The sequence below is a fragment of the Bradysia coprophila genome, unplaced genomic scaffold (genome assembly GCF_014529535.1).
Source record: "Bradysia coprophila strain Holo2 unplaced genomic scaffold, BU_Bcop_v1 contig_232, whole genome shotgun sequence".
In the NCBI taxonomy this organism is placed as follows: domain Eukaryota; kingdom Metazoa; phylum Arthropoda; class Insecta; order Diptera; family Sciaridae; genus Bradysia; species Bradysia coprophila.
This window is the reverse complement of record NW_023503493.1, coordinates 22,505,703-22,522,011: the sequence shown is the minus strand read 5'-3', so window position 1 is coordinate 22,522,011 and position 16,309 is coordinate 22,505,703. Positions and strand designations below refer to the sequence as shown.

Below are 16,309 nucleotides of genomic sequence, written 5' to 3'. Positions count from 1 at the left end.
ATACACTACAACGCTACCAACAATATTATCCCATTTACCTTATACCTCTCCATAAACAAACTTTTTTTTTTATTATTATTATTTCGTTAGTTGTTTCATTTGCTACTATCGCACAATAGAACTCGATAATTATCATGTATAATTACGGTTGAAAAGTATGTATAACATACAACGTATAAGGCCCACATAATTCCTTTGTTTGTCAAAAAAAGTGCTATCGCTTGATACCATAAATAAAACAGCAGAACTCATTGATATTATATGATACCCGAATCAAGAACGACAACAACAACAAAATAAAAACCATTGAGTAATTATGGAATAATTTAGGCACTAGTTGGTGCTGTAATTTGTGTTATTTTTCAGGTGATGTGATATTCATTATGGTGATATGGATAATTTGTATTTTACTACGGTAAAAGGAGAGACATACAACGACAACAACAAATACTTTTTTGTTGTTGCATCTAACAAAAATTTATGTCACTAAATATCATTACTTTGTCACAAATAATCAGATACGGTAATGATAATGGTTACAAATTTGTAGCCGAAAAATATAGAATTCGAAAGTTTTTTTTTTCTCTTGTGAGGCAGTATACATATTAGGTACATTAGGCTGTGTGTTCTACTGTTTAGGCAGTATTATGAATTTAAACAAAAAAAAAATGAAATTTTTTCTGTTAGTTTCATTATAAAATAATTATTTGATAAAATCAATTTGTTGTTTCGCATTTAAATGAATAAACAATTTTTTATTTTTTTCGATAAATAATTGTTACGTAAAAGGTGGACATGCCACGCCGCCTGTAAGCAATAGTGAGTGAGTAATAATCAGTAATTTGTTGATTTTATTTGGAAAGCAAGATTGCTGTAGATTATCGTAACAGAACCCTAAAAAGGAGATAGGCTATCGCGGATCAATGCTATAGTCGACTTTCACCGTTGCCATAGAAAGAATCAGTCTATGATTATAGTCGATTTCGTACCAATACATGATACATTAATTTTCAAATCTTTTAATGAATCGACGTTTCATCTGTTATCAACGACGATTACAAAATTAGGCATCGGAATAGTGGTCTTTTGTACAACGAAGAGTATGTTAAAAGTATTGAAGTAAAAGATTTTCAGACTCCAGATACGCAATAAGGCTTACTAACAAGTCAGGTCAGCCTGAAAATTTCAGGTCAGGTCAAATTTGACCTGAAACCTGATAATATGACCTGACAGGTTTCAGGTTGACCAGAAATTGTTGTGGTACAAAGATGAGAAACTTAAAAACTTTGATTATAAGTCTTTTGGCAGAATCTTTAGAAGAGAATTTTCAATTTTTACATATCAACAAATATTCACTCGTTCAATCAATGACAAATGTGTTTTAAGGTAACTGATAGTACCTTGAACAACAATAAAAATCATTTTCCTGCTACTTTTAACGTGTACAACAAAATATTAAAAAAGTAATTTTTAAGAAACTGATGGAGCGAGCTACTTGGTGAAGTGCTCAAAATTGCCTTCCGTTGGGAAGAGTCACAATGGACACTGCTATCAGTACAGCCCTGGCGGCCACTCAAGATGTGGCATGCCCACTGCCCACAGTGACCTATTTCTTTCCTTAATTGATTTATTCTCTTTAATTCGGTTCACTACGAACAAATCACACTTTTCATAGTGCTTGCTAGTTATAGTGTTGACATCGACCACATACGTAGTGCCTCGCACTTTCGGGGAACTCTATTTTTTGCAAAACCAGCTTGACAACAAATCTAAAAGTCTTTTTAGCATGAAAGTTTATGTCTTATTGTCTTAGCCATGATTCGTGACCAGCAACTTACTCTTCTAACTAAGTCATTAATTTTGGCTTTTTCTTAACGAAAGTGATGAAAACAACTCAGCGTCAAGAATAAAGGTATCAGTACACATTCCCGGGCTCTTGCGAAGTCATTTTATATGCGAAAATATGTAGTACAACTTTATTCAAAGTAGCTTAACTTTCACCCGAAATTCAAATTCATGTCATCAGGTCGTATCAGGTCATATCAGGTCATGACCTGAAAAATCAGGTCAGGTCAAAGTTAATTTTCTTATCAAGTCAACCTGACATGACCTGTCGTAAGCCTTAAACGCAAGCGAAGAATCAGATTTGATGGTTATTAGGATGGCAGTACACTTATCGTCCAAACTTTGAATGTTATAACAACTACCGAATGTTTCTTAATTTTAGTTTAACCAACCAATGTTACTGCTGATAATGGAATTACCATATAATTCGATTGAAATCTCTAAAGAAACGATACGCTGAATCTGTTTTTACTTTCAACAAATAAAATGGCTATCAGTGTACGTGAGCAGCCCAAAATACATAAACGGAAAGTCGTCAGTATATTTAACTAGATGTCTGTATGACTGAGATAAAAACATAAAAAGAGCTAGTGTTGAAATATCGCCATTTCGTCACGTATTTCCAGCGTCATTTAGGCAAAACGTTGTTCCTAACTTTATGCTGAAAGGCTTTTTTTTAGCAAATTCGATTCCAGAACTCGCCTCCAGCTCGTGCTGGAAACCTCTCATATGCTAAAGAGTCTTTTTAGCATTCGTTAGGGAAATAACTATTAAACTGTGTAACTAAAGATCCATTACATTCGACGGGACGAAAGTTGTGTGTACCCATTTTTCGCTTGTCTTGTGTACACTAGACGTGGCAAAATGTTAATATTTTTGTTCCTGGAGAAGTAAGTCAAGATGTGCGTGATTAAGATGATCTGAAAATTTTAACCATCACAAACGGTCAATCAACTAGAGTGTCTTCGCTAACAGCCATTAGACTCAAAAATTGTTCTAATACAATCTAATCCAGATCTAGAAATGTGTTTTTCTCAGGAAGTAATTTGAAAGTATATTTATTTCGAGCCATTTATAATATATTGTTTTGCTATGCAGGAAAATATAAACAAAATTATAGTATTTCACACCAGTCCAACATATTTATCAAACAATACGATAACTGCCTCTCTGCTTTGTAATGCCACATAACGCGTCAAAATGTAAATTTCACACTTAATTAAATAGCAAATGGATATTTTAATTGAATTAAAATTTACCAATTATAATTGTGTATGTGCCGTGCCTGTTTATACATGCAGTTTAGTATGTATAACATCAGCGTTTTGGTACATAAATGCATTAAAATTTATATTTTAATAAAATTACATTTAATTGTTTTTGTAACATTTTATTCGAAATTATAATATGACTAACAAGACCCGATACACAGTATACCACACAGTTTTGTAAACCGCCAAATGCACTTTGGGCTTGAAACTGTGGGAATTTGTTGATTTGTTTGTTTATAAAATAATGTTAAAATTCTTCCGATAACAATCGAATTATTTATTGTTATTGTTGTTGCAGGCAGTGCAGAAAGGTACATTTTAGGCTACGGCTAGCAAAATATTATTATATTTAATTGTGTTAAATTTTGATTATTATTTTCCGTTTTAAATACTGAACGCGAATATGAAAATTATTGCAGATTGTTAAATGGATTATTTTGCACCTATAGTTTGTTAATAACATGCACCACATATAATGTGATTTTATTGCCCAGTGCGAGATACATATTGAACAAAAATCTATTAAAAACAATTTGTCATAAAAAGAGGTAGATGTTTGAGTTTGTCTTGCAATTATTCAGAAGGAATTATGTGCTTCACTAGATTTGTTTTAAGTAAACAAGATCATTTGTCGCAAATTTATTTTTGAGATGTTTTTCTGGTCTGATATGTTATTGTTCAAATTATCCATTTAAAATCCATTTTTCATACCAATACTCAAGACGCCAGTTTCAATCATTTGCACTGTGCGGTTGAACGAATTTTAACTAAGCATTTCGATGCACTTTTGATATTTTTTGGTATTATGAGTCAGCTCGGAGCTCTGAACAAGGTTCCACAATTTTTTTTTTAATTTTCATCCGTACAGTCGGTGACATTGGTGCATAGCCCATCAGTTAAAATTCATTTAACCGCACCGTGTTTGATAACTAGTCAAAGCAGTGCAGGAAAATCCTTACTTTGTACAATTTTGTGAGTTTGACACTATTGGGAAAAGCTTCGACATCTACCAGAAAGCTCCATTTTAAGAAATTTATTCTCAAATAGACCTTTTAATCACCTTCTGTTGCTATAAAAGTTCTTCGAAACAGTGTATCTGTATATGGTTCACTCAAGAGTAAATCCATATTTTCATTCATACTTTCGCACCAATATATTTCATCGTTATCGAAAACCACGACAAAAATAAGCGATGGGCTCTGTCTGATATGTTCTTTTTTAGAAAAATAAATAATGATTTTTTTTCAATTTTTTTTCAATTTTTTTTATATTTTTAAAAATTGAAGTAGTAGATTCGATGGATGTATATACTAATTAAATGTTTGCCGTCCGTGAAAGACTAAAAATTCGCATCCTTAACAACAAAACACAAAGGTAAATTCTCAATTCAATTTTATTTCCCCAAAGGTTATAAACGTAATTTCATTTAAACATTGGTGCTGTTACGTACTAGCCCAGCGTGTCACGTACTCAGTTATAAGTTGTTTTGCTCTATAAAGCTCAGCGGAATCTTCGGTTGAAATTGATGATAAATCAGCTCCAGCAGCTGCATCTGTTTTGAAAACGCAATCATTAAACAAAAAGGTTCTTAATCCCTTCCGCCATTATTATACTCACACTGTATAAAAATAGCAGTCGATTCAACAAGACCATATTCGGACACACCATGACTGATCCACGGATCCAACCCAGCATTTGTGTAAATAACGTGAGAGATTACTTGTTCTTGACCGCCGTAAATTAAATTTAAATTGTCGACAGCACTTTGCAGAGAGGTACGGTTGTATCTTTGGTGGATGATTGGATATTTTAAATTTCGACAGAATCAAAATTTCAATATTTCAACTCACTGTTCGCCGAGAATGTCTTCGCAGAATTTGTAGTGATACTCGTCGGTCAAGAGTTGTGGAAATGCTGTGAATTCATAATCGGATGGGATTCTAAACGCACCGATTTGAGTACATCTTAAATAAGCTAAAGCTCGCCGGCTAGCAAATCTTGCGTCCCAATTTGTTTGTGTCAATTCGTCGATGTATTCTTCGTAATCAATGTTGTAACATTCTGGCCCATCGTAGATGTAAAGGACCCATCTGATCAATGAATTTAAAGTGTCTTCGTTGTAATAGGCCATGTCTCGACAGAAGTTCTCTAAACCGAATAAGCTGCAGAAATTGGTTAATTAGTCAACAATCAGACCGTATGCCCTGCGATTTTATTACTTATGTTGCTTAATGTAAGCACTAATGTAATCAACGAGTCTTTCAATCAGGAAACCAACTTCCTGGTCATTATCAACTTCCAAAGGCTGACATAATCTTAGCCGCTCTTGCAAATAGTCACCCTCAGCATTTTGGATGAGATATTCCAAAATATCAAATGCATTTCTAACTCGCCCAAAACATTCGTCGCTGCCGTGATGCCTCAAATTGTAGGACAGATTGTCAAAGTAACCTATTCAAAAACAATGTGAACATTTGGAATATTTCTAAAAATTATCGAACTCACTTTCATCAGAAACTTCAGCGCGGAACAGACCACTCGAAGCAAATGCACCGTCAATCAGGTGTGGGTATTTCTTTCGAGCAAACGTCGCTAAAGTTGCACCATAGCCAGTGCCCCAAACTATTACTCTTGGGAAAGACGACGATAAATGATCGCGTAATGTGTGTATTAAGGTTGCAATATCGGCAATAGCTTGGTCGACCGTTAGAAAACGCAGGTTGTCGAATGAAGATGACCTGTTGGGTTTTAATAGAATAAGAATAGGTTACATGTATGGCGGGACGATTTCTTTGTGTTGATAATAAATGTTTCGAAGGTCGAACCAAATAAAATAAAAATTTTGATGTAGAAACGGTAGTCATCTGTTATTGTAAGTAATGATTAAAACTTTAGCTAGTGTTTTGTTAAATAGTAAAATTAATGTTAAGGCATTCGATATATCAGTCTTTTACTTGCTACTCGGAAGCAACAAACGAAGTAATAGATTGTGATTCGAACACGGGACCATACTTTAAAGAAAAGAAGAAACAGAAAACAGATGCAATGACTAATGTCTTATCTTCCTTGATAATGTCTTAAAAGATTACGTCGATTATTACAATGATGTTAAGCCGGCAAATTCGTTTGTAAAATGCTCCTATTCAAAATTAAGATTAGAGTGTGCTAATCATTTGGCCTTCGATTTTCGTTGTTTTTCATTTGATAGTTAAAGAAACTAGTTATCAACATTTGTCTGTTATCAGCCTTGTTGGTATCGATATATTGTTTTTAGAGCACCATAATTGTTTCACAAGAAGCAAATTAAAGTTTAGATTAATTTGATTCGATGTTTGTTAGTTATGCATAAGGCCATAACGTTACCTTATTAAAACATTCGTTTGATTTTTGTACGGAGTCGATTTTTTGTCCATTTTTTCGTTCATAGTTAACCAAATGTTCTCAGGTGTCATTTTTATGAACGGATTAAAAATTATGCGTTCTCGATGTTGTCACAATTCAATGTTCAGCTCCCTTTAAAACAGTGCCTATTTTTGGGAAATCGATTTTCCACAATATGCCATAACTTTTCAACATTTGCTAAGATTTTCCAAAATTTTCCGAAATTTGCGAAGTTTGCTAATGGCAAATTCTAGCAAATTTTAGCAAACATTGGAAAATTTTGGCAAATTTCGAAAATTTTTATCAAATTTAGGAAATCAATTTCCTAAAAATAGGTCCTGCTTTAAAAGTAGCAATAGTAAAAAAAACCAATAACATCGTTTACTGATCACATGACCAGCAAAGTATATAAGAAATACTACAAATTGAAGGACGCAAAAACTTAGAAAATCTCTTTAAAACCCAAAAAATATCTTTGGATTTTTTTTAAAATTAATAAAATTCATTTAAAATCTTATTTCTTATAACATTAGGAAGAAAAGGTTATGAAAATCATCTGATGACTTTTATAAAGTTAGTCGTAGAATTTATGATTATCCACAATTTTCCAGAAATTATTTGTCCGGTGTCCAGTATAATTATTATGTTAACCATCAACTTCGGCGAATTATATTTTAATAATAATTGCAATACAGTGAACGACATCTCAAATGTCTCACTGTCATTTTTTTCAGAGAATGTCATTGTGAATTTGCAATGACACAATAAAATTCTCAGAAAAATTTGACAGTGAGACATTTGAGATGTCGTTCACTGTAATTGCTCAAAATGATGTTGCTTTCTCATCATTGCCAAAGCTATTCCTGCTTTATAACTCAACTCAATTTAGCCATAGACAATATACTGGTTTGCTTTCATTCCAATTTTTTTGCCATAAAAAACACTTAAATCCATTTTTGAGTTGAACATTTTGAAACTTTTGAAAACATTTGCAAAGACATCACAGTATATTAAATATTTTGCATGGCGTTTTAATCAATCATATTTTAGTTTTAGTGAATGTTAGAGTCCTTTGAACTAAATATTTTCGACAGACTGAAGCAAAATCTTTCCCTTCACTAGGTAAAGCTTGCATGTTGCTTCATTTAGACTTTGCTTTATTATTTGAGACTTCCACGTTTGTCCGTGACATTCACAGAAGATACTTATAGTTGTCCGGAGAAGGTCCTCTGCGCAGATGAGATGCTTATGCTTCGTTCGAGCGTTTCTCATTTTCACTTTTTTACGAAAAACTTACTCAGTTGGTGTATTTAGCCGCCAATAACGATGATCACTGGTGATGACAGCACCGCCAAGTTCTCTTGCAATATCTACGATCAAACCCTCTTGAATCCATTCGGTTGTATATTGTTCACCGTCATTAATGTAGACAAATAATGGTCCTTCATCACGATAAAAATCCAAATTCAAACGATATTGCTGTTTTCGAATAACAATTTAAATTTAACCGATTTTTTAACACAATTTTGGTTTCGTTCGGCTTACAAATTCAACGGTTCGGGCATCTTGCGGATTAAAGTGATCTAATTTGGGGAAGAAGCTTCCGTTGTGTAAAGTAACCGATGGAACAAATGTCGGTTTTGGCGTATTTTTTTCACTAAAAAATATATCCTCAGAAGTTGAACCGACAGCGATCAGAGCACAAATTACAAGAAATTCTTTCATTTTGTCAGCACTATTGTCGATACCTCGTATTACTACTGTCTAAAGTGTTTGACAGGTGTCCGATTCCTTTATATAAACTACCAGATCGTGTTATCTGTACAAAAGCTGAATAACTATTTTGACGAGATAATTCAATCATCCATAGTGGTTGTGGCTAGTGTAGATAACGAGTAATTGTTTTTCCTATTTCATTTATCTTTATCGACGATTCGTAGTTCAATTTAAGTTGAATCCACCAGGTGTATTTCGAAGAAAAAGATTGATTATTTCTAAGAGCTCATACGTACTGACTTTGTTAAAATAAAACCGAATCTGGCATTGTATCGTAGACATTATATCAAAATTATGTTTCCAAAGAACCATGTGGGTGAACTTAGCACAGCCAAGAATTAGGGTATTTTTTACAAAGGGGAATGGCCAAAAACGAATCACGGTATGGATGTTCAGTAGGTCTTCCTTACCTGACAAATGTCTAATGTTTAGGTGGCACAGAATGGTCATACTTTAAACTGCTAAATATATTTTGCCTTGGAAATGTTTTCAATTGAACAGAGGCAATTTGTCGAGATTTGAAAAAATAAAACAACAACTGCGGGTCGAAAGGCTAAAATATGTGCATAATTAAATGTAAACGAAGTGCAAACCAGTATACCTATTTCCATTGAAATAATTTATTCGAATTCTCCCCCGTAAAGGGCTTTAGTGAAGGCCCACAAAATTTATGGCCGGAAAAAAGCGTTCTAATTGAATCAAAATTCTGTATTACGCACTTAAAAAGTTAATTGAACACAAAAAACACATTGATCAATGGTGCACCATCAATGCTGGAATATAAAACGGAGAGAGGAGATTAAGTGAAATAGAATAATTAGCATCAATGTTGGCTTCAATCGGCTTCAATCGCAGCTTATCAAAAATGGTGTTGTATATTCATTTGTTATTTCGTACCTACCCATCATCATTAACTCTTTTTACCAATCTCATGCATTTATATACGACGTGTCATGCAATCAAATACACACCATGCATATTATGTATAAATACACGACATGAGAGCAACTTGAATTTTTTTTTTACATTTTCTGGTATATAACGAAACGATTGAGATTAATTTCGCGTTTCAACCTCCATGTTTATAGACATTATGTGAAAGGCGTGGTTACCTCTCTACAATAAAAAAAACAACGTAAAGAGGAAAAAAATCGCAGAAAAAACAACTCAAAAAAATCAATAAAACTTCAGTTATAATACAGTAACGAAGGATGAGTGCAGAATCGTATAAGATGAAGGATGCACTAAGAGGAAAAGAAGCCCGTATCAAGTTAAAAATTCATTCGGAATGGTGCATGTTTTCAAGTACTAATGTTTGCGATGAGAATTTTTTTTAAGGAAAAAGTTTTCTAGCTGAACTTGTACAGACAAGATGGAGTGATGTTGGTCTTTTTAGTGTAAAAAGAGTTTTCACTAGCAACTCGTGCTCTAGACAAATAATGTGACTTGAAAGACGAAATTGCTTTTTTACGTTTTTAGCCCCGTACGAAGTACTGGGGGCTTATAAGATTAATATGCCGTTTGTAACACGTCGAATTGGAAGCAGACAGTAAGGGCAAAGCATTTGGTTATGTTCATAGATGACGAATCCGCAATAAAAAAAATGTCCGTCCGTCCGTGACCCCTCTAGCTTGAGTAAATCACAACCTTTTTTCAAAATTCTTTTTTTCCCCGATTGGTATCGACAAAAGTAAGGTCAAGTTCGAAAATGGGCATGGTAGGGTCGGCCCCTCCAGAGCTAGGGCCCTATAGGTGTTTTTCAGTCTTTCGACGATATCTACCGAAATACGCACGCAATAGCTGCTTGTGATATATCAAATGAAAGGTATTGACGAGTAGAACCAAGTTGCTGAACATTGTTTTTGGGTAAGATGCAACGTGGGCTTGTTGAGAGGGCTCAAAGGTTGTTACTCGGCCCTAAGTGTTTTTTGCACATAAATCGAGTAAATCTCATCCGATTTTGCTAGTTTTAGTTTTTTATGGAAGGTAATTGAATACCGAAAAAAACTTGACGAAAAAAGTTTCAAATTAGGGCCCTTGGATTAAGGCCGCTACTCGGCCCTAAGTGTTTTTTGCACATAAATCGAGTAAATCTCATCCGATTTTGCTAGATTTAGTTTTTTATGGAAGGTAATTGAATACCGAAAAGAACGTGGCTAAAAAAGTTTCAAATTTGGGCCCTTGGACTAAGGCCGCTACTCGGCCCTAAGTGTTTTTTGCACATAAATCGAGTAAATCTCATCCGATTTTGCTAGTTTTTGTTTCATTTGAGAGATAATTGAATGCCGAATAGAATGATGGCAAAAAAAGTTTCAAATTTGGGCCCTTGCACTAAGGCCGCTACTCGGCCCTAAGTGCTTTTTGCACATAAATCGAGTAAATCTCAACCGATTTTGCTAGTTTTTGTTTCATTTGAGAGGTAATTGAATACCCAATGGAAAGTTTGCAAAAAATTTTGGGTTTCTAAAATAATGTCGTAAATTGTTGGTTTTATTTGAAAGGTACTTCGTACGGGCTTTCGTAATTGCGCAATGCGCAATTTTAAAAATGAACAGTTTCAGTAAATTTGACAATGCCCAACTTGACTTGCATTTTGGTAACAGACGCATTAGAGGGTTGTAGACGTATTAGGGTTCCGGGCTTATTAGGGCTACTGACGTATTATGGCTGCGGACGAAATAGGATTACGGGTTGTACGGGGCTAAGTCGCAGCAAACGCTCCGACTGTTCTGATGCCTTGTTTTTATAAATATTTTAATTGAGCCGAAAATTTTAAGAGTTTGTAATTGTTATTATATGGAAGATCCTTATCCATTCATTTTTTTAAAAGAACAAGAATATCGTAATAAGTGTCTAACCCATTAGACTAATTAGAATAATTGGGTAATATTGTAAATAAATCTGCCACTTCTTTCAGTTAATAGCAATCCGAGTGATTGATGAAAAATCTTTTACTTCATTAGTTTTAACGTAAATTTCGCTCTATATATCAGCGTTAAAAAGAACGTATAGTTGATTTTTGTCGTCCATGGTCGATAACAGATGACTTGCCGTTTTTGAAAGTGTATCAGATAGCCTTATTTTGTAAGTGCCTGATAGATGATATTTTGTTGATGAAAGAATAAGCCTAAGACTTTTCAGAAGATGTGATTATGATCATTAACCCAATGCCTACAGTCAAGTTCACATGCCGATAATTATTTTATTTTTTATAATTTATTACCCATTTTGAAATAAATATAAAACTAACAAATTACAAATATCAGAAGAAGAAAAAACTAATATCCACAAAATAAGTTGATTTTTATCAACCGCAGACGGTCATATAACATTAGTGCTTTTCTATTATACTCTCTTGTTTATATATATTTACAATACCCATCCATATATAGATGTGTGCTGTTACGGAGGTATGTGAATAAAATATAAATATTCCAACCTACAGCTAATACAAAACGCTTAGACCAATTATCTGAATCATCATATAATAAAATTGCTGGTATTTTATTCCAGATACAATGGAAGATTAACAAATTTTTTTATATATATTTTTGGGCATTTTCTAATATCAATTACATCAAAAACCATTATAGACATGTAATTTTGACACGGACGATGCCTTTTATTTTGGTTTGTTTAACATGGAAGATAAATTGTTGTTGATAAAGTCGAATGGCTATGAATGCCTTTAAGTATACAAATTACACGGAAATTGGTATGGTGTGGCGTCTATCCTAGAAGTTCAGTCAATCATAATGTGAGTGTATCATGTGCACAAGTGTATTGGATATTTGCTATAGTGCATAGATCACTTGTTACTTCCTATGAATCCTTTTTTTTTAAAGCAAATTGAGACCGATTTAAATCTAATATTTTTCTACGAAAACGTACTGCAATTCTGCAAAACGAAGATAATATATTTTGGAATCGGTGACCCCAGCACTCAATTCAAAAGTCCAACGAAATCTGTTTGCAATTTACGAATCTTTGAACATTAGTTGTGGTTTTAATTGAGTCATTTCACTAATGGAAATTGATTGCAGTTCTAGGAAATAAAATTTAAAAAAAACAATTGAATGCATTAACTGATCATGCATTTATTTATTTACTGGGTCGATTTGTTTGTGTTGTAGCAAAACAATTACAATGCTAATCTTTTCTCGACTCGTTCAGAAATAATCTTTTCCGCACATCAAACATATCATCAGCATTATTATCATCGATTTTCTTACGACAGATTCTAACAAAATCTTTTACTTCATTTGTTGCCACACAGATTTGATTATAAAACACCCCGACATCTCACATCGCTTATTTTTGTCGATACTATCAATAATTTCGATTTTGATTTCTACTTCTTCCGTTTTCCGTTTTCTGTGAGATTCTTGTGTTTTTTCTGATCACATTCTAGGGCGAGTTGTCCAGCCAACAACTAATAAACTTTATTATAGTATCGAGGTGCAATTTACTTTTGTAAAAAAGTCCCTTTCCGCAACGACACACTATATTGACACTTGGTAGCTTTCTGTTTTCTTTGAGATACTTTCTTGCCACAGTACCACTTGAATTTATCAATTGTGGACTCGTCAGAACGTATGGTCATTGTTTGACGGCATTTTTTTACATAATCGTTCACCTTCTTTAGGAAGGGCACCGAATTCAGTTAATTTTTGTATCAACATTTTACCATTGTCTTGTAACATCCACCCGTGAATATCACATATATTGATGTGATCTTCCATATTATTGATGTTGATGGACCGAATATCAAAGTACAAATGAATTGAAATTTGCAAATTCTAATGTCGAGTTATCATTAGAATTAGGAAATTCATGAAAAAATAAAATTTTAGATAGTTTTGTGAGTGTTAGTACTTTTTACATTAATTACAACATTCAAACATCGATTTTAGGGGGTGCCGGTGAACTACACTTTAACCGTACATTGTACTGCTATGTTACATATATTTGTCCCGAATTTGTACAGTATAGCAGTGCATTTTTTGTAGTAGTTGAACAGTACTATTGTACTGTTGAACCGTATTATTGTCTATTGAGCTATAATATGTACAAGATAGATGAGAATGATGCCCTGTTCAGCTGAATATAAATGCATTTTAGTTGCAAGTCTATACTGCTACTATACGTTACACATCTGTACTTGTCCTGCTTAAAAAAAAAATGTTCAGCTGTGCTGAAAATAATTTTTTGGGTGTATGCATTCACAATGGTCGATATTTTTGACGGGGCATTATTGTTAGTGTTTGAAATGATTGTTACTGGCCAAAAAGCTGGCGTCCTCTATTATCTTTCAAACAAGGCATCAGAACAGTCGGAGCGTTTGCTGCGACTTAGCCCCGTACGACCCGTAATCCTATTTCGTCCGTAACCGTAATACGTCCGTAGCCGTAATACGCCCGGAACCCTAATACGTCTACAACCCTCTAATGCGTCTGTTACCAAAATGCAAGTCAAGTTGGGCATGGTCAAATTTACTGAAACTGTTCATTTTTAAAATTGCGCATAGCGCAATTACGAAAGCCCGTACGAAGTACCTCTCAAATAAAACCAACAATTTACGATATTATTTTAGAAACCCAAAATTTTTTGTCAACTTTCTATTGGGTATTCAATTATCTCTCAAATGAAACAAAAACTAGCAAAATCGGATGAGATTTACTCGATTTATGTGCAAAAAACACTTAGGGCCGAGTAGCGGCCTTAGTCCAAGGGCCCAAATTTGAAACTTTTTTCGCAACGTTCTTTTCGGTATTCAATTACCTTCCATAAAAAACTAAATCTAGCAAAATCGGATGAGATTTACTCGATTTATGTGCAAAAAACACTTAGGGCCGAGTAGCGTCCTTAGTCCAAGGGCCCAAATTTAAAACTTTTTTCGACACGTTCTTTTCGGTATTCAATTACTTTCCATAAAAAACTAAATTTGGCAAAATCGGATGAGATTTACTCGATTTATGTGGAAAAAACACTTAGGGCCGAGTAACGACCTTTGAGCCCTCCCAACAAGCTCGAGTTGCATCCTACACAAAAACAATGTTCAGCAACTTTGTTCTACTCGTCAATACCTTTCATTTGATATATCACAAGCAGCTATTGCGTGCGTATTTCGGTAGATATCGTCGAAAGACTGAAAAACACCTATAGGGCCCTAGCTCTGGAAGGGCCGACCCCACCATGCCCATTTTCGAACTTGACCTTACTTTTGTCGATACCAATCGGGAAAAAAAAGGATTTTGAAAAAAGGTTGTGATTTGCTCAAGCTAGAGGGGTCACAGGCGGACGGACGGACGGACGGACGGACGGACGGACGGACATTTTTTTTATTGCGGATTCGTCATCTATGAACATAACCAAATGCTTTGCCCTTACTGTCTGCTTCCAATTCGACGGCATATTAATCTTATAAGCCCCCAGTACTTCGTACGGGGCTAAAAACGATATTATCGTCCACAGAGTACGAAAAACAAATTTGTCTATCATCAGAACATCGCAACCAATTTACGGGTCTTGGAATTTGTTTACAATGAATTAGCCGCATGTCGGCAGATTTCTCATTGCTGTATATACCTCTAGCTAGTACTTTACGTCACGAAACGATCGTATTCAATTACGAAAATTTGTCAGGCGCTAGCAGAAAACCGATTATATTTATTTTTCAGAGAAATGATAAGTTTGTACGTCTGTGGCTAGATAGAAGGAACATTGAAATGACAGTTGCCTTCTATGGGATAGAATGTGAGAGAGCTACATACAAATTCTCTCACATTCTCTACCATAGAAGCCAACTGTCATTCCAATGTTCCTTCTAGAGAGTTCAGAGAAATGATAAGTTGGTACGCCTGTGGCCAGATAGAAGAAATATGTGAATGACAGTTGGCTTCTATGGGAGAGAATGTGAGAAATTTGCATACAAAATTCTATTCTCTCCCATAGGAGCCAACTATCATTCACATGTTCCTCAGAAGGAATATTTGAATGACAGTTGGCTTCTATGGGAGAGAATGTGAGAAAATTGCATACAAACTTATCATTTCTCTGTTATTTTTAAATCCATTCTGATTGCAATAACGACATTGGCGTGCCATTAAAGTGTTGCGCAGGGAACACTGACATATTGTTCTGTGACCGAATCAATTAGCTCTAATTGAAACTGTAGCCTTCATTCAAAATATTTCTGTTGTTCTGGTTTTTATTATCATGTATCGTAATTAACTAATCCACATTCTTGCATTGCATACTTATGTCTACAAACGATTAAACCATATAAATATTCATAATAAAATTAGAATAGTTTTCACTGTAAAAAAAACGCTGGCATTTAAGCATTCAATCCATAAACGGTAAGCTTAAATAATTTAACAAAATAGAGAAGAAAAAAAAACTTAACTGAAAATAAATAAATCTAAAAACTGGTTGCACATATCAAATCAATAACATGGTTTAACATTGAAGAGTTTTTGTTTAACATTTTTATTATAAATCCATGTCTTGCCGTTGTTCGTAGTTATATTTTTTGACGATGATTTATATCGATATGATGAAGATAGATGAGATGAAATTATTTTTTTTTGTGTTGTGTGTTCGATTAGTTTTATAAATAAAGGCATCATAGAAATTCAGATACAGATATAAATATAATATTGTATTGATGGTTTAACTAGAACCACCAGTGCTAAAGGGAGAGAGAGAGAGCGAAAAAAACCACGCTTAAAATGAGAAATGTTTTATTGAACATGACAAATGTCTATTATTCGTGTTAAATGATTACAAATCGATTTTTAGTTCTCGGTAAAAGTGATTGTTTACGATGATTTTGATATTGTGGTTGTAACTTTAATATTTTTTGATCTGATGTAATGATAGTTAGATTAACTTCAGAAAGAAAAAAAAAACGATCCATGGTGCTTCGGAAAACATTCGAAAATGTATATATACATATACCAAACACGTCTGTAGCTATATGTCTAACACTCAGTTATTCACATCTATGAACATAATGTGTGGATAAATTCCAG

General features: G+C 34.0%; 1 protein-coding gene across 1 annotated transcript; it reads right to left on the bottom strand.

Moving 5' to 3' along the window:
- Positions 1-4,494: 4,494 nt before the first annotated feature.
- On the bottom strand, positions 4,495-8,249 carry LOC119076356 (putative serine protease K12H4.7). The gene is made up of 7 exons (XM_037183052.1): positions 8,043-8,249; positions 7,795-7,976; positions 5,622-5,854; positions 5,336-5,567; positions 4,967-5,278; positions 4,734-4,903; positions 4,495-4,668 (listed from the first exon to the last, which is right to left on the bottom strand). The coding sequence occupies exons 1-7, from the start codon at positions 8,220-8,222 to the stop codon at positions 4,559-4,561; spliced, it is 1,419 nt and encodes a 472-aa protein (XP_037038947.1). The 5' UTR covers positions 8,223-8,249; the 3' UTR covers positions 4,495-4,558.
- Positions 8,250-16,309: the final 8,060 nt, after the last annotated feature.